The sequence below is a fragment of the Marmota monax genome, unplaced genomic scaffold (genome assembly GCF_021218885.2).
Source record: "Marmota monax isolate L192 unplaced genomic scaffold, Marmota_monax_Labrador192_F-V1.1 WCK01_AAM20220418_F8-fsc00042, whole genome shotgun sequence".
NCBI classification, from domain to species: domain Eukaryota; kingdom Metazoa; phylum Chordata; class Mammalia; order Rodentia; family Sciuridae; genus Marmota; species Marmota monax.
In genome coordinates, this window is record NW_026693008.1 from 8,793,155 (window position 1) to 8,815,609 (window position 22,455).

Consider the following 22,455-nt stretch of genomic DNA (forward strand, 5'->3'; position numbering starts at 1 on the left):
CCAGCCGCCCTCCGACTGCGCGCCCGCCACGGTGGCCGCGTGCTCCTCACGGCTGCGGGCCAATGGGCGCGGCGCGCGGAGCCCGACTGGCCAATGGGCGCGCCACTGGGCACAGGGGGCGGGAGGCGACGGGACGGGGCGGGGCGGGCCCGCGACCCCCTCCCCCAACTCTCCCGCGCGGCCGAGGGCTTTGCGCCCCCCTTCGGTCGCCACCGCGGCGATGGCGGCTCCTTCTCCTGTCCCCTGCCTGGGAAGTCCAAGAGCCTAAGACCCGCCATCCCCTCGAGGCTCCGGACCGCCGAGGCGCGGAGGGGAAAAGGCAGGCGCGCGCGAGTTTACGCTTGCTCCCGGGTTCTCCGTTCCTTTCCCCCGGCCTCTGGGTCCTTCTGACCCCAGCGCCTCCTCTACTTTCCCGAAGTCCCTGAGTCCTCCTGCCCCATGGCCTTGTTCCCCTGCTCCGATCCCAGACTGTCCGCTGACCGGAGCCCGGGCCACTTCACTCACTTATCTAGCGGATAAAGAGCCCTGCCCGCGCTCTCCCTGCTGCAGCCCCACGCTGGGTGAGACCGCTGGACCTACATGGCAGCCTCTTTGTGCCGCCGGTGCTCAACCCAGGTGACCCCTTTTAATTCGGAACCGGACTCCTGGGCGTGAGCTTCAGGACTGGGGCCAAGGATCACTGCACCCACCTGGTTCTGACCTTAGCTTGGTGTCACTGGCCCGCCCCACTCACCTTTGCCTGGAGAGGCCTCCTGTTGAGATGCCTGGTTGCTGGAGACTTTACAAAGAATTTCCTCCTTTTTCTTGCAAATACGCTCTTCTTGCATTTTTTCTACTCGTCTGTTTTCTGGGCCTGCAGGTGTACCTCATGGAGACCCACCCAGCACGCTGATGAGCCTGCCAGCTGGATACATATTGTTTCCCGGGGTGGCTTGCTGAGTTTAAGGTTGTGTTTATGTTATGACATTACTGCACTTGGGCTGAGGACCTAGTGTACCAGGTCCTGGGTTGGGTGCTGAAAGATATTGAGGCCTAAAGGTGAGCTTGGGGGCGGGAGAGGTGTCTGCACACGCCCCAGTGACCTAGGCAGGTGCTGGGAATCTACCCTCACGTGAACCTCTTCCATGCTGGTGGAGGTCCTGGGTGGTCCACCCCCACAGAACCGCTAAGAGAAACGTGAGCAGGTTCTGGGGATGTAGCTCGGTAGTAGAAAGCTTACCTAAGAATCAGGACCTTGAAAGAAAGGTGGGGGCAGGGGGGGAGAGAAGGAAGAGAGAGATAAAGAAAAGGAACAGGAGCAAGTGCTAAGCTTTTGTGCCCACTTTCTGGGTGGCCATCCAGGGTGCGTTGTACTATAGGCAGCTAGAGACCTTACTGCTGTCCTATAACCCTCTCTTGGGGCCCTGCTTGCACTTTCTCTTCTCATCACCAAGCTACCTTTTGGGATCTAAGTTTTCATTTGATTCTTTTAGATTGCCTAATATTTGACTGCCTTGTCAAAGCTGTTCCTCCAGTTTTATCCCTAGGTAACAGAGTGACAGCCTCTTAGGGTATTTTCAGAAAACAGTGATAAAGTGAGAGGATATAATGAGTGAAGGCTCTGGAGTCAGAGCTCTGCTTTTTTTGGCTTAATCTCTTAATTTCTCAGTTCAGGGAATACATGTGAAGTGGATCAGTAAATCATCATCATATTAATGTTAGCTAGAGCTAATGTTAGTTGATCAGTTACCGTGTTCCAGGCACTACATTCAGTGCTTATCATCTCACTAAATCTTCACAGCAGCAGAAAAAGTCCCCTGTTTCATGGGTTGGGGAACTGAAGTACAGCCCCAGCTAAGGGAATTCCTCAGACACGCTCATTAACCATCATGCTGAGCTGCGCTTATTGTGGATAAAGAGGTGATACAAGCACGTTTTCCCAGCTACTGGGAGGCTGAGACCAGCCAGGGCAACATAGCAGGACCCCTCCCTTTCTCCTTAATCCCAGCCCTCATCCTCCCCGCCCCAACCCTGTCAAAAGGTGATGCATAAAAACTTTCTATAAATGCCTGTATTATTGTAAGTGCCCATTCAGGACAGTTTTATTTTAGGGTTGTCACAGATGCTCAAACTTTTGTTGTGTAAAGTTCAGCTTTCAACAGTGCATATCAAATTCAGATATTTTAGAAGTTTGGTCACCAATCATGTCCCTGAAATAAAAGCAAGGCGTTTCGTAATTGCATTTTAGAGAATGGTGCAGCACACTATTAGTCCCTCATAGACTATCACTCTGTCAGGGTATTAGAAAAAAAAGATGGCGGTGCAGAGTAGGGGGCGCGGCGGGCTGCTCAGAGCTCTGGCCAACACTAGGGAGGCCGTAGGGCGGGGCCGAGTCCAAGCCACGTCGAAGGCTCCGCCCCATAGGGGCCGCCCCGCTTCCAGTGCCGAGGCGCATGCGCCGGATTTTTCAGGCTCCTTCTCAAGGAGCAAGCGCGTCTCAACAGCAGCAGTTTGATTGGCTGAGCTGCACAGGGATCTAGGCCTGGAGGTCAGCTTTAGCTCCCAAATTTTTGCAGCTGCCGGGCAGTGACTCGGCTGCGGTCACTCATCGCCTAGGTCGCCGAGCCCAGCGAGGACGGGCAGGGCGGCTTCAGCTTCAGTCGCACCTGGTTCCATCGCACCCAGAGCCACAACCTCAATCGAGCATGTTCTCCAGGGCCCAGGTGAGGCGAGTTCTGCAGTGGGTGCCCGGGAAGGAGCGACTCGGCCTCTACAGGTTCCTGCCCTTCTTTTTTATCCTGGGAGGAACAATGGAGTGGATCATGATTAACGTGCGCGTGGGCCAGGAGACCTTCTGTAAGTGGGGGGTGTAGTAGCCTCCCTTTCCCTTCAGGGAGGCATGAGATGGCAGGGATCCGTTTCCCGGGGGTATTAGATTGCAGACCGCTTTTTCTCCTTAGCGCGAGCTGCTTTTTATTCTTGTCGGGAGGGCTAGCACTGTTCCATTCACTTGGCAGTTGACCCCGCCTATGGCGCCGGCTCTTCTGTACGTCTTGCACATTGACGTCCAGCCTTGCGATCTTTCCTACACTTTTCAAGCTTGCCCTTCACCCTTGACTTTGAGCCGAGCCTAAGGAACAGGATAGCTCACAAACAACAGAAGAGGGGGTGGATCCTGAGGATTCATGGAAATCCCTATTAACTGTCCTCTCAGAACTCTTCAGCCCACACCCTAGAGGGAGCCGACCTGCCTGCCTAATCACCATTGTCTTAAGAGGGCAGTCACTGGCACCAGGTCTTTGGCCTGGGAGCAGATGCTCAGCACAGTGAAAAGAATGCCTGACATTGCTTAGCTGAGCACTATCTCTGGGCAGACTAGTTCCTTTCAGGAAGACTTCCCCAACCCCTAGGCCCTTTCTGCTTTGTCCCTCTTCTGAAATAATATATCACTTGTGAACTTTTTTTTTTTTTTTTTTTTTTTTTTTTGGTGGTGTGGGGGATGGAACACAGGGACTCACACTAGCTAGGTCATTGCTCTATTATTGAGCTATATGCTCCCAGCCCTACCGACTCTCATTTTTTAATTGGAACTTTAGTGCTTCCTTCTGTTCTACCATTCTATTTATTGAACATCCATGAGAGGATCTAATTAACAAGGCAGAGGTTTTTTACTGCCAGAGAGCTAATGGGAAAGAAAGACCAGAGTTGGCTGGGTGTGGTGGCTGAGATAGCAGAGTTCAAAGGCAGCCTCAGCAAAAGTGAGGTGCTAAGCAACTCAGACCCTGTCTCTAAATAAAATACAAAATAAGGCTGGGGATGTGGCTCAGTGGGCCAGTGTCCCTGAGTTCAATCCCTGGTACCAAACAGACAAAAAACCCAGTTACCATCAGGTCTGAGGATGTAGCTCTCAGTGGTACAGCACTTATCTAGCATGAAAGTTTAATCCCCAGTACCGGGGACTAGGGAAGGAAAAAAGGGAGATGGTTTACTATTGTGATCAGTGCTTAGAGGAGCACAGGAGTGTTGGGTGGGCACCTCCCTGGACTAGATGGTGCAGGGAAGGCTTCTGGAAGCAGTTACCAGGTATAGCAGGCTCTGAAGACTGTCAGCCAGATGCAAGTTCTGTAGAATTGAGTCTTCATGGGCAGTGCTGAGAACTGGAGGCCTTGTGTGTATTCTGTGTTTGAAAAATTGAAGCAGCAAGCAGAGGGAGGTGTAAAGTGGCTAGAGAGGTGTCTAGCAGAGCCACATAGGGACTGCAGAACCAAGAATATATCCCAAGGACTGAAGGGTTTGAAGCAGCTCCTTGTGGAGAGATTGGTAAGAACACCTAGGCTGTGTGGTTGTCCGGAGTTCAGATGGTAGCCAGGTCTACTTTGAGGCAGAAGGGATGCCAAGAAGTAGGTGGAGTTGAGACAGCCCAAAGGGTGACAAAGCCAGGTGATTAAGTGGGCTTAAGACATGAGACCTGGATGCTGGGGCAGGGGTAACTCTCCTGAAGGTGCTGAACACAGGCAGTGTGATCCCTGGGCCCCATTTGGAATGTGCTAAGGAGATGGTTATAAAAACCTGAAGGTCAGGAAGCAGATGTGGGCCAGAAACCTGTGAATGGCTTTGTGAACCATTCACAGGCAAATTGTGATGAAAAAGTCAAATAACCAACATGTTTAGGGTGACTGAGAGGCAAGGATGGACACCAGGAAGGTTTGTTATCACAGAAGAAAGGAGGTTAAGGAATTTTGACCCTGTAAAGGGAAGGTAACCCCCTGCTCTCAGAAAGACTAGAGGCTAGGCAAATGTTGATCAGAAAGGAGTGAGAGGATGGGATCAGTGCTTGGTGGGGCGAATAGCCCCTTGGAAGTTAGCTGCAAGAGTGTCTTATGATGAGTGGCTAGGTGGGGGTGAGGAAAGAATGGTGAGGGTCATGGCTGAGGACACTGGATTGTCACACATCTCAGTATACCCAGTCAAGAGGCACTGGCTGGCTTTGTAATACACTGCAAGAAGGGTGAAGCATGGAAAAGAGAGGAATTTGGATTAATGGCTGCTTGGGGCTTTGAGGGTGTGTGAAGCAGCTGATATTGAATCTGTCATCTCAGCTACTCTGGAAGCCAAGGCAGAAGGATCCATGTTCAAGGCCAACCTAGGCAACTGAGTGAGATCTTGTCTCAAACAAAAACCCCAAAGGGCTGGAGGTGTAGCTTAGTGGTAGAGTTTTTGCCTAGCATGCAGGGCCCCAGGTTCAATTTGCCGCAGTCCAGCTGCAGCAAAATAACCAGGGGGGTGATGAACAACTTGTGTAGATTGATACAGCAGGAGTAGGAGCCGTTTATTGCAGGACAGGAGCAGTATTTATACATTCCACACAGCTTATCTAATTAGCATAAACTAGATACATCAGTCAACCAATAAGGAATCTCCACACTTAATGGCTCGCTGGTGTTACTTCACAAACCACTCCCTCTGGCATTTTGCCAGGCACCATCCAGACTTGTTTACGAACCCTAACATTCCCCTGGCAAAATGCCAGGTGTTATTTTGACTTGTTTACAGACTCTAACATCAATTCCCATCACTTCCCCCCCCCCCCCCCAAAAAAAAAAAAAAGGTATTAATCATGATGCGGGTGGAGAAGGCACAAGATGAGGCAAGGAGCCTAAACCAGGGTTTTCAGATTGAAGGGACATGTGCAGGTGCCAGTGCAGAGAAGATGGTGGCTGTCAAATGGCATAAGCCTTACAGGAAGAGGATTTAAAACAGAACAAAAAAAAACATGGCACTAGAGATTGAACCTAGGGCCACTTTGCTACTGAGTTACATCCCGTTTTTTTTTTTTTTTTAAAGACAACAAAACTCAACAGCTGAACAACTGTTGAGGATCTTGCTGAGTTGCTGAGGCTGACCTCAAACTTGTGATCAACCTCCAGCTACCTGAGTAGCTGGGATGACAGGTGTGTGCCACCCACAGGAAGATTTTTTACTTGAAGAAGGATAATCAATAGTCTGGAGACATAGAGGCTGAGAACAAGGAAACTGACCTCCCTATCCCATCCTGAGGTCTGGAGTGTGGGAGAAGCAGCAGCCAAGAGCCTTTGAGGAGCTAGGTTTTAGTTAAGAATGATGTCAGAGAGCAGAACAGAAACCACAGGAGAGGGTTGGGGATGTAGCTCAGTAGTAGAACAAGTACTTGCTTAACATGCATGAGGCTTCAAGTTCAATCCCCAATACCACAGCAGAAAAACAAACAAATAAATAAAAAAAGGTGGGAGGGATGGGAATAAAGAAATGAGGAAACTCCTAAAACACTACTTAGAGATGGGCCAGGACATGACCCTATCTTTGAAGATACTGATATTTAGCTTGTTATTTTAAGTCTAGGACTCTTACATAGTAAAACAGTGGTCATTTAACTTATTTTGTTTTAAATTATATTTTGGCACTGGATTAAACATTAATGTTGAAATTCAGAAACAGGCAACAGACTTGAGACTACTGATTGAATTCTGAATATCTTTAATTCCTCGGTTTCTTAAAAATCTAAGCACAGTTTTTGTTTGATACAGATGATGTCTACCGAAGAAAAGCCTCAGAGAGACAGTATCAGAAAGGCCTGGATGACACATCTGAGACTGAACTTCAACAATCAATAAAATGAATATGAATTTTCACTAGTTTTTTTCCTCAAGAATGTACTCTTACAGGCCTGGGGTTGTGTCTCAGTGGTAGAGCACTTGCCTAGCATGTGTGAGGCACTGGGTCTGATTCACAGCACTGTATATAATAAAATAAAGGTCCATCAACAACTTAAAAAAAAAAAATGTACCCTTCCAAAGTCTTGTTCTCACAGCTGCACATTATCCTAAGAATTGCCTTTTTAAAGAATTTTCATAGTTTTGCAGTCTCTGCTTGAGTACTTCCCAAATTACTGTTGGATAGTACTTATATAAAGAATATTCCTCCTAAAACACCTACTTATCTATCCAATGAACCTAGTTCCTTTTTTTTTTTTGTACTGGGGATTGAACCCAGGGGTGCTTTGCCACTGAGCCACATTTACCCAAGCCCTTTTTATTTTGAGACAGGGTCTTGCTAAATTGCTGAGGCTGGCTTTGAACTTGTGATCTTCCTGCTTTAGCCTCCCCAAGTCACTGAGATCACATGCTTCTGTCACTGCCTCTGGCAACCCGGCCCTTTTTGAGACTGGGTCTTGCTAAATTGTTGAGGCTTGTGATCTGCCTGCTTCAGCCTCCTGAATAGGTGGGATTATTGGCATGTACCATAAAATATTTTTCTACTTTCTTTTTTTGCAGTGCTGAGGATCAAACCCAGGGCCTTACACATGCTAGAGGAAAGTATTATCACTGAGCTACATCCCCTGACCCTGTGAAATATTTCTTGAATACAGCAACCAGGATGCTTTTCAGTACAGTTTGAATTGTTTGTTTTTTAAACAAAACAAAACAAACAAAAAACCCCCCAATTCCCCACCTCCAGGGGTGCTACTGATCTACATCCCTAGCCCTTTTCATTTTTTATTTTGAGATAGGGTCTCATGGAGTTGCTGAGACTGGCCTTGAACTGTTGATCCTCCTGCCTCAGCTTCTGGAGTTGCTGATATTAGAGACCATGTTTGGTGGTAACCTTTCGTTGCAGAATTAAAATTAAGTCATGAACATAAAAGATCTTCATTGTTATGGTCACCTAAACTAGGAAAATTGTGCAGATTACATTTCTGTCTGCTACCAGCTTATAAACTCTTCAGGAGGGTAGTGGGAATTCCTGACACACTAATTCCTATTAGTGCTCTTGTGAACTCCCTTGCATAGGAGAGCAGGACTCCATGATTCATGCCCCTTGATGATCAAAGTGCTGTTCTTTCATTCAGCTGCTAAAGATAGAGAACTGCTCCCTCCCATAAGACAGGGAAACTACAGAGTTGAGCCAGATCAGAGGTGCAGTCTACTGAGTGAGAATATGGCAATGCCATCTAGCACAAGTTTGGGTCACTGGTGGAAAAAGCAAAGGCATATTTACATGCCTGGATAACTACATCCAATATCTCATCTTTGCAAATGAGAAAATACCTACATTCTAAAGAAGACTGAGTTTCAAAAGTTTCTAACTTTTGTGACAGAATAAAGAAGCTGACGCCAAGGGCCACAGGGAATAAAGTTAATTATCTCTGGCACAAATGTCTCCTGCATTTTTTTTTTTAAAGAGATTTTTTTCCTAGTCATGCTTGTCATCTTATATTGGAACAAATGTTGGGTAAATAAAGAATCACTACTCAGATCTCATCACAGATTACCTACGAGTTCAGCATTTCCACTGGGAGTTGGCTTAAGTGTGAAGGCCAGTAATGACCAACACTACCAGGTAGAGTATTGCATACAATCCCCTACCCAGTTGTGTCACCCAGAGTGTGATGAACCTGACACTAGTGATTGAACTGCATAAACTGTATGATTCTCAGCGACACAGCCACATTCTGTATTCCCTCTCACACACTCCCAGTTTTAGAAGTATATTTGATACATATAGAGAATATGTAACACTCAGTCTTTTACAAAGACCAATAAATGCCAATAAAACCATTCCTTAGCTTCTGTCTATAGTGATCCTTAACTGGCTTAACCCCTACTTTTCCCCCAATCATTAATTCTGTGCTATTCTTCTCAAGGGTTTTCCTAGAGAAGTGACTTCCTGTTGGAGTAATTTATTTTATTGTGGTGTTGGGATTGAATCCAGGGGTGTTTTACCAGAAGCTACATCCCCACTTTTACTTATTTTGAGACAGGTCCTTTATAAGTTACTTCAGATCTTGCTAAGTGGCCATGCCTGGCTTTGAACTTGCAGTCCTCCTGCCTCTAACTCCCAAGTCACTGACATCTGTGTGCCACCACACCCAACAGAATGCTGATTTATTAGAGGAAAATAAACTTTGAAAATGCCAGGATAATGACCAATTTCAAGGCAGGTAGACTAGTAAAGTAATGACTGCATTTAAGACCCATTTTCAGAGCACATTAGTTTGGATGCTATAAGAACTCACCTTTGTTGATCAAGATGCAAGCTTTTTACTCTTCAGCATTAGGGTGCTGGGGAGCAAACCCAGGGCCTTGTGCATAGGAAGCAAGCACTCACCTGAGCTACACCCCCAGTCACCCCAAAAAATCTTTTTAATACTCTTCCTAGGAATATTGACTCTACCCGACTTAAAGACATGTAAAACGAAAAGAAACCCAGTGTTCCTACATGCTGATTGTACAATGGTAGTACCCCCTAGTGTGTGAACTAGAAGGCCAAAAATTTTAAAAACTTATGTTTCAAACATTAAGAACTATAGTACTTTTTCTAGAATGATGAAAACCTAATAAGCATTTATTGCTAGAAATCTATCTCCATTGTTCCACTATGTTAAGGGGAAAAGATCATGAGCTTTAAAGCTTCACTTTATCATCTGAATTGATAAGGTGAATGGGTAAATAAAAAACGAGGGTTATTTTTGTCCATCTGGCAGTTCTATTTTGGAAGCCTTACCTAAATCTTTGATGTTTTGACTTAATCATCTTGGTCCTCTTTTTTTTTGTACAAATTCTTCACACTTAGTTACCTCTCTTTTTTTCTATTTTGGTGGTACTGGGGATTGAACCCTGGGGCACTTTACCACTGAGTTACATCCCTAGTCCTTTTTATTTTTTTGAGACAGGGCTTTGCTTTGTTGCTGAGGCTGGCCTCAAACTTGCAATGCCCTTGCCTCAGCATCATCAGTTGCTGAGAATATAGGTGTGTGCCACTGTGTCCAGCTGAGCTACCCATCTTGAGAAAAATTTAACTCTTTTACTATGGTGTTTTCTAAATCAATTTCTCTCCCAGTCAAGCAGTACCAGTACTTAGACTACATATATATTTTAAATTTGGAGTTTCTTGCCACATTTATGTGCAACCCCCAAGACACGAATACTACAAATACCCAAAATGGGAAAAAAGAACAGTCTTCGTTTGTTTAGTATTGAGTTTTCTTGCATTTAGCTGACCTGGCATACTTCTAAGCAAAAAAAAGGAAGAGTAATGTTTGAAACTTTTTGCTCACAGTGCTCAGCTGGGGTGTTTATACATCAGTGATCTTTCAAAATATGCTCATGGTCACAGACGGCAGTCCATTCTATACTCAGAACAGAAGGGATTTGCAAAGTGATACTGAGAGAATAGTTGATTTTTTTAACCAACATTTTCTATTAAAAGCACAGTCATATTTTTAGAACTTACAAACATTTTAAAGATATACCTGGGCCACTTTTCTCTGCTGACCACAAACAAGCTGCTAATAGTGGACAGGCTTCCCTCACCTTCTTGCTCTCAGAAACGTGCTCTTCAATTTCAATCTGCATTTCTGCCCATCCTGAGGAGTGCTAGGAATTCCTTGACTGCCAGCCAAAGGGTATGACATGGTATGGGGCACTTCATGCTGCAGTCTGAATACATCTGGCATCTGTGGAAATGCAGCCTGAACCCTGAACCAGGGGGTTGCATAATGACTTGCACTTCCACTTGGGGAGTTTTCTTCCCTTCAATTGGCAGTCATATCCTCATCAGCATGAAATTGGGGCTTGCAGGATTGCTTTTTCTTCAATCTGCTCAAAACTAACATGTGACACAGCTTTAACAGAACAACCAAACTTGGTTAATCCAAATCACTTTGCAAACTCCATTTTTATTTGGATTAAAAAGCTTTAAATGAACAAACATATGATACATACATGTTATAAGACTAGTAACCACTTAAACCTCAGATGATGATATGATACAGAAATTAGAATAAACCAAATTTTAATCAGGTCTGGAAAGGTTCAAGCTGAGAAGTTAATACCATCAATTTGGGGATTTTACACAAGTAACTGTCCTCCCCTCAATTCTTCCTCATCGGAAGAGGAGGGTGAGTTAAAAAACAAATCAATTAAAGGCCTTTTAAATCAGCTGACAAACATTCTATTTTAAATCTATAGGCCCCTCCCTCCAAATGAACAAAGTTCTTCTCCACAGGAACTTACATTTTAAAAACATTTAGGTCATTATGCTTTCTAAGCCACATTACTACAGTTCCTAAAACTCATGGGAGAAAAGATGTACTGTTTACCTGTACTTTCTTATGTCAGGACTTTTTTATTTTTCTTTTCTGGAAGATGGTTCACCTCAAATCTTATATTCTAAATATTAACTGATATTCTCCAAGTTAGTACATAGAAAGACATGATTCTAAAATAAATAGTTTATTTTATTTTTAAACTTAATTAGGGCCTGCCTATTGGCACCCTGGGCTGGCTCTGCACTGCCTTAAGGAGCTCCTAAGGTACTGGGAAGGAGCCTGGAGGAGGAGCGCTCTGCTTCTAAGTGCCCCTGTGGCCCACAGTGAAGAGTTTTTAGAAGTTCCCCCAAAAAGTCTCATCCAGACCTTAAAAAGGGAAATAAAATGAATGTATGAAATAAATAAATAATTTAACCAAAATTAAGTTTCAGGTTCTTTGGTGTAATTCAAGGATGTCTAAAAAGAAAAGAATCTGATTGCATTACACAGTCCATGATGATTCAATGGTCGAAATAACCAGGAATTGGAGATTTCTTTATCTGATTTAGTTTAACAATAAGGTACTGAAATACTACTGCAATACATTTTTTAAAATTCAAAATTACTTAAAATACTTGATGCAAACTGAGATCCAGTGGTTGACTAATGGCAATTAAATTACAAGGGCCTCCTTGTAATTATCTAGATACAACAGACTTTTTTCCATTCTATACTCTTTTGCCCTCATGATTTATTAAGTATGGTAATTAAACATCTGGGTATTGATTCAGAGCAGATTAAAAGGAAAAAAGTACCCTCTGCAAGTCACTCTCTCAACTTACAAACAGCAGTGTGGAAGCTTCACCTTGACAATGCAACCATCCTGTTACAATAAAGCAGGTTTCAGAAACACACCACCAAGTGAAGTAATGTTCCATGTTTGCAGTTTCCTACCATCTAAGCAGCATATGCTGCCTCCAAATGTTTATTCTAGGGCCATATAAGAAAGACAAGGTCACCAAACCCAAGTGTTTGGGATCCATAATGGTCTCTTTAGTGAGCATTTTTCTTAAATTATGATTCCCTTCTCCTATAATTCAAAAGCACAAGCTAAATTGAAAAACATATTTTAGGAAGAAATAAATTTCTGATTGAGAATTACAACCCTGAAACTTAGAAGAAAAAAAAAAATGCCACAACTGATAATAAAGAAATAATGACTATGAAACATTTGCAAGTGCAGGTAATCTACCGTATGTCACAATTATGCTCATGACACAGCTCAGATCCAATTACACACTTCCTTCCTTATGTTAAGTGTTATGCGTAAAAATAAATCACCTCCATGCATACCTCTATGCTTTCCTCAAGATGAACTTTGAAGTTTTCAATGTAATAGATTTGAAATTTCAAACTCATCTAACATATATAGGCATAAGTTGTGAATTCATTAGAAACAGATCAAAAGTACCCTTAAACTTACCTGCCAAGACTAGATATAATTCAGGGCTATGAACATGTTCTGCAAAACCACTTGACACCATAGATGTCTAACTCGGCACAAGAAAAACTGCATTCCCTCCAGGAATTTGGGAGGCACACAGGCTGTGGGTGGACACACAACATTGACCACAGATTTCTATAGTGAGCCTCTGAGTTAACAGAGCAAATGTGCCATGTCTCTCAAACACCCATAATCTAAACAACCTTTCAAAGAAAGCACTTCACTTTACCTGTAAGAAACAGCTTTTTGGGAAAGTGGCTTAAGATATTCAGGCACATGAAACATATACAAACACGCTACCCTCTCTAAGATGTAAACTAGGACCAACTTCACATTTCATTGTCAACTTAAACTAATCTGTAAACTCTTGTGTTTTTTTTTTTTCATTTTTTTCTTTTGTAAAAAAACAAAACAAAAAACCCCAAACGAAACAAAACAAAAACCCCCCAAAACCCCAAGCCAAGACAAAACCTTGGATGGTTTCAGTCCCATCGCAACAAGTAAAAAGATAAAACTCCAAGTCTACATATATAACCAATTATGAAACTGGTTTTAAACAAAGGAAACATATGCCAAAAAATCTTTGTGTATTTGATAAAGTCAACTTAATATAACAAAACCAAATTGAAATAGCTTATTAAAAGTGTCCTTATATAAAAATGGCCTTGTGATGTACAGTAAAATGCAATAAAAATCATCATCCTTTGTTCCTTCCCCCCACCCCCAGTAACTAAAATGGCTACTGTTCCACAACTCTTTATGCTTCTATAAAAAGAAAAACAAAAAACAAAACATAATGATGTTACTAAACGTTTTCTAGGTTGTACGCTTGGCGAATGTTGAGGGTGTCTCGAAGCATCAAATCCCGTAGACGCCAGAGGGCATCTGCCATGGTGGTGTGGGCCCCTTTACTTTTGAGCCAGTGAGAGGGGAGGCGGCTCTCCTGTTCTTTTGACAAATGGACATCACGTCTTCGAGCTGAAAATTAAAGTGTAAAGAAAACAGAAATTGGAATTTTAAGGTAACAAAAAGTCTCTTGGTTCTAAAGGCTAAAAGGCTGATGGTTTATTAAGCCACAAAACAAAAAATGTTTTTTATTTTTTTGTACAAGGGAATGAACCCAGGGCATTTAACCACTGAGCCATCTCACCAGCCCCCCTTTCTCTTTAATTTTGAGACAGGGTCTCGCCAAGTTGCTTAGGGCCTTGCTGAGTTATTGAGGCTGGCTTTGTAATCCTCCTGTCTCAGCTTCCTGAGCCACTGGGATTATAGGCATGTGCCACCATGCCTGGCCCACAAAACATTTAATATAAAAGTGCCTAAGAAGGTAAATATGTGAAGGGGAAATCATACCTTCTACTCTTAAATTATCAAATTTGGTTTAAAATAAAGAATAAGTAGAAACTGTATGTACTGAAAATACATTAAGTCTATTGAAGTAACTTACAGACTAATGGGAACATGTTTTTGATGTTTTTCTTTTAAAAAATCTGCCATCTACACTAATGCCTGAAAGATAATATACTTTAAAAGATAGTTGGGATGCTTATAAACAAAACTAAGCTTTGAAATTAGTTTAAAAACCCATTTTTAGAGTGTGATGTCAATGTGTAAAAAGAAGTTCTAGGCCATTCTAAGACATATAATTTATTGTACAGGTGTAAGAAAAAGGGATGTCTGCTAGCTGGGCACAGTGGCAGACACCTGTAATCCCAGTGGCTTGAGAATCTAAGGCAGGAGACTTGCAAGTTCAACGCCAGCCTCAGCAACTTGGTGAGGCCCTGTCTCAAAGGGCTGGGGATGTGGTTCAGAAGCTAAGCGCCCTTGAGTTGAATCCTTGGTACTCCCCTATGCCCCCCCAAAAAGGTGGAGGGTGTTTGTTAAGAGCTAACAGTATCATGAGGAGGAAGAACACACTTTGCAAAGGCTTATTTAGAAGGACTCTCCTTACCTGCTAGAGTTTGGTCCCATTTGCTAATGCTATTGGACTCAGCACTGAGTCCTTCAATGTATTTCAGGTAGGCCTCGGAGTGAAGAAGTCGCTGGGTCTTCGGTGGGGGAGCCACAAACATGGGTGTTGTTGGCTGCTGTATAACAGGAGGTCCAGTTGGATGTGGGCCAGGATATGGAGGTGGTGCCTGCTGTCCTGGAGGCCCCAAAACTCCCACCTGAAAGAATATGTGACCACATGGTGAGACAAAAAAATACTCTGCATTGTTGACAAGGAAGATGTCTAGAAATCTCTTGAGTCCTAGGAAAATCAAACTGGGGGCTCACCTGTTGTCCATATGGACTTCCACCTGGTGCTGGAGTCCCTACCATAGGGGCCACTCCTTGGTTCATCACACCTATAATTCAGAATGCAATGATACAATTAGAGGCTCTGGGTTGAGATGATGAAAAAAACTATTGTTTGATAAGAAATGATGTCATTTGATAATGCCAACCTATGCACCTCTGCCCTTGAGTGTGGATAGGAAACCTAAGTATCCAGAACAGGAGTCAAATAGAAAATCTGCATTCCTTGGTTTCTAGGTACCTAATGCACAATGCTAGTAGATCTTGTCAGATGTACATCCATTACTCATAGTTTAGAATTGATTTGAACACTGCATAAATTCTAGTATTTCAGTAAGTGAGTTATAGTCAGAATACACCTCTATTTTTAAGGTACATTTCTTGCGACAACTCATTATTCTCCAACTGCAGCCTGTGGAAATGGTATTGAAATCAGGCTCGGCAGTAAGCAAAGTGCTAACATAGGAGGGACATGATAGAAGAGGTTGTGGAAGTAGTTAACTGGGCTTTGTAGAGGTTGGAGGTGCTGCCTTGCTGTCTCCTTGCAGACCAGACCATCAGCATCTAGTTCTAACTGGAGTCACTAATGCTGGCAGATGAAACTTCCATGTGATAGAACAGTACTCTGAAAATGGAGATGTATTAGTGGAGTAGTCTTGCTGCTATTGCTTCAGATGCAAAATGACAAAAGAACAAAGACTTCATGACCCTACTATATTTGTTCTGTCTCTGGTAATAATTAAACTTCCCTTGCTGAATGTTCACTAGTAATTGTTTGCTGACAATTGTTAACAATGAGATATCCTAAATTTAGTGTCTGAGGCTATTTTTATCTCAGGGTCATCTATTTACTATTCAGGTAAAATATAAAAATTGGCAAGGGACCCAGTTCATTAAAAACTAACAAACCACAACTAAAACCTTGTTAAGCTGTTTTTTAAGTCCTGCTGGCTATGTAGAAGGAACTAACTTCAAAATCTATAGTTCCTCTGGATTAAAAATGCTGGCACTTGATCAGGCAGAATCAACCCATTATTCTAAGGTTCCGAGTTGTTAAATGCCACTTCCAGGAAGTATAGGCATCCTCTTATATGTTAAGAGAAAAAAAAAAATCAAGTAAAATCAAACTTCCATTTAAAAAGCAGGGATTTTTTATATTTCAAGTACTTAGAAGTGTACCTGGATCACCACAGTAGGATCCTGATGGTTATCTGTGAATGAATGAAGAGGTGGTGTTGGGTGAACTGCTGCTTCAGCAATATATTACTAGACCCAGCCCCTTCCCCAGGATACTCACCTACCTTAGACTCCACACATAAAGGGGCTCCCTAAGATGCCTACATCATTGCTTTGCAGGGCAGCACAAACAAATTAGCAAACCCCTCTTCTCCCTCTGTTTACAACTGCCATGCCAGGGGCAGCCAGTGACAATGTGAGCTGAGTGACCACAGGAATTTCCCTGAATCCTGGGTTCCTAAAAGCCTGATTAGACATGTGCATGTACATACCAAGGGGGTTCTTTCCTGTCTCCCTCACTATAACCAGGGGTGTTGTGCTTCCTTCAAATGTGATTTAGAATCTGAAAGAGGGGATGGGAGAACAGGTATGCCCCACACCCACCAAAAGACAGCTCCTACCCAGGGCCTTAGACATGGCTTCCCATTGAGTACATACATCTAGAAGGGACCAACTCCAACATGGTCTCACTGACTCAGATACCCTGTGCCAAGGTGAGAGGGCAGAGAATTAAGGCCAAGTCCACCCACCACACGGGTATACCTATTTTATGACTGACTCCTGCTGCCATAGCAATTCACGCAATAGGTCACCATTTCCAGAGAGAAACACCTACCTCCAAAAACATTTCCTCCTCTAGGAACATGTGGAAAAATACTTCAGTGGAGTTATAGCTGTTATCTAAGCAGTACTCACAAAGAGTGTGGCTGGAGGCTCCAGGTCAGGCCACCAGGTTTGTTAACCCAACACACTGCTGTATCTAACCTCTTCAGCATTGTTTGGACCCTGCAAAACTCTATGGTCTCTAGGTCCAAGACTGGTATAAGCAAACCTGATAAGTTTCCAACCACATTTTATCTGGGTTGGGCTCTTACCCGATTATCTTAGATAATGGAGCAAATACTATTCCAAGTTATCTAAAGGCCACATTCCTTCTAATAGATTATAGCCAAGAGTCAGTTCTTTTGCATATGATGGCAATTAATATGAGAAGCTACAATTTTCCTTTTTCTTTAAAATAATCAGCTTGCTAATTCATTATAAAGTGAAACTAAATGTAGCTACTTCTGGGCTCCATTTATATACTATACATGTAAGAACTTCTGCTGACAGACAAATCAGTGTTTACTAGGGTGGGCTAGGCTGTTCTTTAGTAGCAGGGTTGTTTGATGAGGAGATGAACTCTACACAGAAGACCATGTGAGGTAAGAATTGCACTAGATGAAAAAAATGCATTCAGATGAAAAAAGCATTTTAATATGATCCTGAGCTAGCAATCTGGGAAACTTCATTCCCTGATCAGAGGGTGCAAGATTTCTAGGCTGGCTGGCTTGCTTTTTGGCATATGTTGTATTATTTGAGTATTTGTCCTGCCTCTTGGTCTGCTGAGTCTGGCTTTTGCCTTCTTGCACCCTGTGCTACTGTCAGGCAGCCAGGTCCACAAGGGCACAGGTGCTGTGCCACCTGCTTAACACGTTCTAGGCCCTGTTGCTGACAGCTCTGGGGTACTCAGTGAGGGAACCCTGGCCATAGTGGGCAGCAGGTGTCTCCTGGAAGAACTGGCTGAGGGAGGAAAAAGAGAATACGAAGATGAGATTAATGAGTGAATGAGGATGAAGTTCTTACCCGGTGGTGGGATGCCCGGGAGGCCGGGCACACCTGGCGGAAGATGGTGGGGTGGAGGCCCCCCAGGGTGAAGTGGCTGCATGCTGCCCATGCTAACAAGGCCATCAACTGGGCCCTGCAAAGGTGGAAGGCCTGGCGGATAGCCACCCATCATGCCTTGAAGGACACAACAAATTTCAGACATGCATCATTAACATGCAACATGAGCTAAGTAATAACAACCCCCCACATGCACTATCAACGAATAAAGCACCCTTAGTACTGCATGATATAACAGTAATTAGTGCAATTATTTTGTTGCAATAATGAACAAAATAAAAAGCTACACATATGAAACCCCACATTTCTAGATGAATTAGTACTTAGTACATTATTGTTTGTAGTTATTTTCACTGGAATAAATATGCTATGTTTTCACTTAAATAATAATGAAGAGGAGTTCCAGTAACAGCCTTCCCAAAGTCCAAATTACTGCAAGCTGTTCAAGGAGAGTGACCAGTTCTGCTGACTGCAACTCTAATTGAACAGTACATACCCCATCATTCCACTCTGCCCACACTCATATGCCTATCATGGGTACCCATGAGGAGAAATCAGAATGGAGGGAAATGAAGTGCAGAGTCCTGATCAGAAAGCATGGTTCTCCAGCTTGGGGGCAAGAATTTTTCAAGGCTTTTACATCTACTCCTTCTCCCTTCTAGCCCCACCACTGCAGGTAAGAATGAATTGTGCTAGGGTTTGAGCTGGGGAACAGCTTCTAAGAGCCATCACAATGAATAATATTTCATCTTTAGATCTCAAAACTTGTTTAAAAAAAAAAATCTAAATCCTCCCAAGCCAACCAAAGCTCGGGGGCACTCAGAAACCTACATGCAGAGGTACAGCTGGAGAATCAGGCTCTGCTGACATGAGAAAATGCCAATTGTCATCACTGTCTCCAAGCTCACAAATGTCGTCATATAAACCTTCAGTTAACAGGGAGCATTTTAATCAAGGTATAGAATTTCTGTTCACAGAGGCTTTTATTTCTTTATTTTCAGAGCATACCTTCACAGAACAAATATCTTCTGCTGGCTAGGGAAGAGTTGCAGCAAACAAGTATTTTTGGCAAAAAGGGTGAAAATAAAATATTTTCAAATGTCAAGGACTCCCTATCAAAAGACCCTTTAAGATCACATAGCATTTTTTTTAAACAAGAAAAACAACTTGACTTTTCTGGGATTTGTAATGATCATGATGAACAGAATTTTGAAAAGCTTCCCATGAAGTGCAGTCACTTGATCATATCTTCTTGCAAAGGGAGAGTTAAGGGACTAGTGCCAAGCCTAGTTTTTATTCAATACTCTTTGTAGAGGCACTCTGGGAAACAGTGGAAAACTCCAGATTCTGAGAATTTCTTTCTGACTTTTCCTTAGGAATTATTCTAAAGTATTTATTTATAAAAAGTTTAGTCTTTTAAAGCTATGACATTACTGAAAATCCTGAGATTGACTACCTTGTTTCCTTAGTCATATATAAAACTGAAAAACTTACAATTATACAAACCAATAAAACAAACTTAAAATAATATTTCTATACATGAAACAGGACGAGTTTCATTTGTTAAAGAGTTCAGAGAGTAAAAAGTACTTCTGAATAGACGCCATCATCTAAACATGAGGAGATCCAATGCTACCAAACTGCCTTTTAACCACACCACAAGGTATAGCTTTTAGGGATAAGTAGGTGAGAAATTTAAGAATGTTAGGAGGCTTTGCTTTCAATTACAAAAGCCCATCTGAACGCAGCCTTCACAGGCTGTGATTGAAGATTAAGAACTGAACGACATGACAATTGTCTTCATTAAACTGTACTTTGGCATTTATTATCCCAGTCACATGTGTTCAAATGAGCTTCAATGCTTGTAAGCAAAGCTGGTTTCAGACACTGACAAGGCTAAGTCTCAGGCCCTAAGCAACCTGTAAACCCGTGAAAAATCACCCTCTTAGCTTCAAAGTTCCCACTGTGGACCAAAGACTGCTTACCATCCAGAATGCTTGCCCTTCACTCCCAACACCCAGAAATCTGGGCAGCACACCCTTAATAATGGAGTCGGGGCTTTCTAGAGGGACCAAGGTTCTCACCCACAGAGCTCTATGATGTTATTCCCTAACAGGGAGCTAAAATGCTGCAGCTGCTGTTTTTTTAAATGTTTTGAGCTGTTTGTATTCATTTTGTAAATATGTCCCTGGGTTTTGTAGTCAAGGGCACAGTGCCACAATATCACATCAAATAGAACAAAACAGGATGTCAATGAGGGAATTCTAACTTCCAAAGTCCCCATGTTCAAGGTCTGATTTATAAAAACTTCTGGAACCCCATTAACCAAAATGGGCCATGGAATAGAGCAGGCGATTATGAGATTTGTTAGATCAACATCAGTTACACTGAAAGTACTGACAGCCATGATTCAGATGTGCTTTGGCGAGTGCAACTGCTGATTTCAGCGACAGCGCATTTGAGAACTTGCCATCACAAAAGTTAGGAGCAACAATGGAAAAGTTATCCTATGCTACTCTTCCTTAAAAAGCAAAAACAAAAACAAAAACAACAAAAAAAAATAAAGCAAAACAAAAACAGCATCTCAATGAACCTGCCTTGAACAACACTGTCTTGGGCTCCCTAAGAGTTCAGACTACTTGAGAAGAAACACAGGTGGCACATACAGATCTCATCAGACTTGGAGAGATCACAAAGGAGGGGCCCGAGAGGTGGTCTACAGGCTTCTCATTGGAGACATGTCAGACAAAGATATTCAATCAAGAATAGTCAGATTTGCTAAGGCTACCAGAACCAAAGACAACACACACAAGCAAACCACATTCATCATTTTCTTTTTGCTTTTGGTTTAAATATGTGACTGGGATACTAACAGAAAATGCAGTTTAATGTAATTAAATAGAAAAGCATTACAGAGTGGGCACAATGAATTGAATAAGGACTTTGTATTCTATTTAGCAGTCATGCACATTGGTGACCAAGAAAGGATTTACAATTCATTGTCAAAAATCCTTTTAAATGGTCAGCCTTTAAAGGATGGCTGCAGCAGAACAACTCGAACTGAATACTGGCATGAGACAGAATATCAACACAACCTAAAGACTGGCTTTGTGTTTTCTCTTGGGAGTTCTCTAGAATATAACTTAGGGTCTATTTATATTTTCTACTGTAGTGTTCTATCAAGAACAGTCTAGGGTGAGAATATCACCAGACCATGCCCACAGCCAGGGAAGAGCTGCTCCCTACTAGGTCCCAGGGGTGGGCCCAGGGCCCATTTCTGGGGCAAAGGGAAAGCATTGCCCATATGGGAAAGGCAATACAGGACAACATGGATGATTTCAAACTTTGAATCTGTCATGAGAAAAGGCTACAGACTGCGGCCTACTCCTCTTGGAGAAAAAAAAAAAAAAAATGAAGGAATTTCTTAAAGTGGAAAAAAAAATGGTCTTAGCTCCTGTTTTTACCTGCAACAGGTGTCAACTGCTGATTGAGCATCCCCATTGGTGTTGGTGGTGGCACCACCCCCATGAGAGCCCCCACAGGGGTGCCTGCTCGGGGAGAAGCACTCGGCTGTTGTTGCTGTGCTGCTCGCTCTCTCTCCTGCTGCTCAGCAACTTTAGCTGCCCGCTCTGTAAAGGCATTTCAGATTTTCAATTCTGTTTTTAACCCAGGAATTCAAAATACCATCCATTGCATTCAACAGGACTAGTAAAAACACAGGCAACAGTTCTGTCTCAATGGAAGGAACAGTAGATGACTAGTCTCAACACAGGAGGAGTCGGGCCGATTTCACTTGGTAACCTAGAATCCAGCTTTCCTATCCCATCTTGAGAACTGGTCTGCAAAGATTTCAAGAATGTTAAGACTGCAACACACATTCAGAAAGCACAGATTTTATTTAAACACATCACCAGCGTAACCACCGTGGTTAATCTCACGAGGCACCCTGAAGATGAGAAGCGCTACCATTATTCTAGTATTAATAGCATTACAGATTATTTATAATTTCAACATGAAGCAATTCCATGGCCCATTATAATTTTTGGCACAATTGTTACTTACTATATTTTCCTGATTCCATTTTACTCAATTTTACTGAGATTGAGGACTCTTTATCATTAGTATCATAGGTTTAGCAGCTGAAGAAAATTAACTCTGTAAGGGAAAAGTAGCTTACTGCCTGTTTTAGGGAAAGTAAACAGCTAATTTCTATATTCTAATGAACCAAAGAGGTCACACTTAATAAATCCCAGGGAGAAAAAAATGTATGATACTCCAGGCTACAATAATCAGAAGCAGGTAATTAATATATAAATGTACATAGCAATGGACGATGTTCTAAAAGAATCAGGTTTCCTGAAGCTGAGTAGTTCAAAGCTGACCATAAATCATCCTAAATCAGCAAGAATTACAGAATCCACAATGCAAGAGAAGTATTTGCCTGTGGTATTTCTGGGCTGGACTGTTACCTGTCCCCCTATCCCCCACTTCTCTGCATCTCCAGAGCCAGCAAACCCAACAGTCATGTTCCTAGCCTAACAGGCTGGATCCTTCCTGGAGAAGTAGTCCCAAAGTTCCCACCACACTCAGTTTATTCTGTTTCACCATTCATAAATAGCAAATGCTCCCCACTCTTCAGATGGGCAAATGGAGGATGGGAGACAGGTAGTCACTTGTTCAAGGATACAGAGAACCAACAAACCATGAC

The 22,455-nt window shown here is 42.8% G+C and overlaps 3 protein-coding genes across 42 annotated transcripts in view; 1 reads left to right on the forward strand and 2 right to left on the reverse strand.

Moving 5' to 3' along the window:
• Positions 1-8, reverse strand: part of Sema3g (semaphorin 3G) — a 100,020-nt gene extending 100,012 nt beyond the window's left edge. The window contains exon 1 of the mRNA XM_058582110.1: positions 3-8. The gene's annotated coding sequence lies outside the window, so the exon portion shown is untranslated. The remainder of the gene's footprint in view (positions 1-2) is intronic.
• A 2,429-nt stretch (positions 9-2,437) lies between these two features.
• LOC124098239 (ubiquinol-cytochrome-c reductase complex assembly factor 5) lies at positions 2,438-6,647 on the forward strand. Its single transcript, XM_046453009.2, has 2 exons — positions 2,438-2,835; positions 6,543-6,647. Exons 1-2 carry the CDS (start codon positions 2,685-2,687, stop codon positions 6,632-6,634), a joined length of 243 nt encoding a protein of 80 aa, XP_046308965.1. The 5' UTR covers positions 2,438-2,684; the 3' UTR covers positions 6,635-6,647.
• Positions 6,648-10,673: 4,026 nt separating this feature from the next.
• Positions 10,674-22,455, reverse strand: part of Pbrm1 (polybromo 1) — a 93,661-nt gene continuing 81,879 nt past the window's right edge. For 18 of the 40 annotated variants that reach the window (XM_046452810.2, XM_058582116.1, XM_046452808.2 and 15 more), the window contains 5 exons: positions 21,212-21,376; positions 17,709-17,864; positions 14,826-14,896; positions 14,500-14,716; positions 10,674-13,526 (listed from right to left, as the gene is read on the reverse strand). In XM_046452810.2, the coding sequence (XP_046308766.1) occupies positions 13,354-13,526; positions 14,500-14,716; positions 14,826-14,896; positions 17,709-17,864; positions 21,212-21,376 (782 nt within the window). In that variant the 3' untranslated portion in view covers positions 10,674-13,353. The remainder of the gene's footprint in view (positions 13,527-14,499; positions 14,717-14,825; positions 14,897-17,708; positions 17,865-21,211; positions 21,377-22,455) is intronic. The other 22 variants (XM_046452831.2, XM_046452826.2, XM_046452829.2 and 19 more) reach the window with 3 other exon arrangements.

Bases quoted from the DNA above. Each gene is read 5' to 3' on its own strand.
- LOC124098239 (XM_046453009.2), top strand. From the start codon at position 2,685: ATGTTCTCCAGGGCCCAGGTGAGGCGAGTTCTGCAGTGGGTGCCCGGG. The intron at 2,836-6,542 runs GTAAGTGGGGGG...TGTTTGATACAG, and splicing joins CGTGGGCCAGGAGACCTTCT to ATGATGTCTACCGAAGAAAA.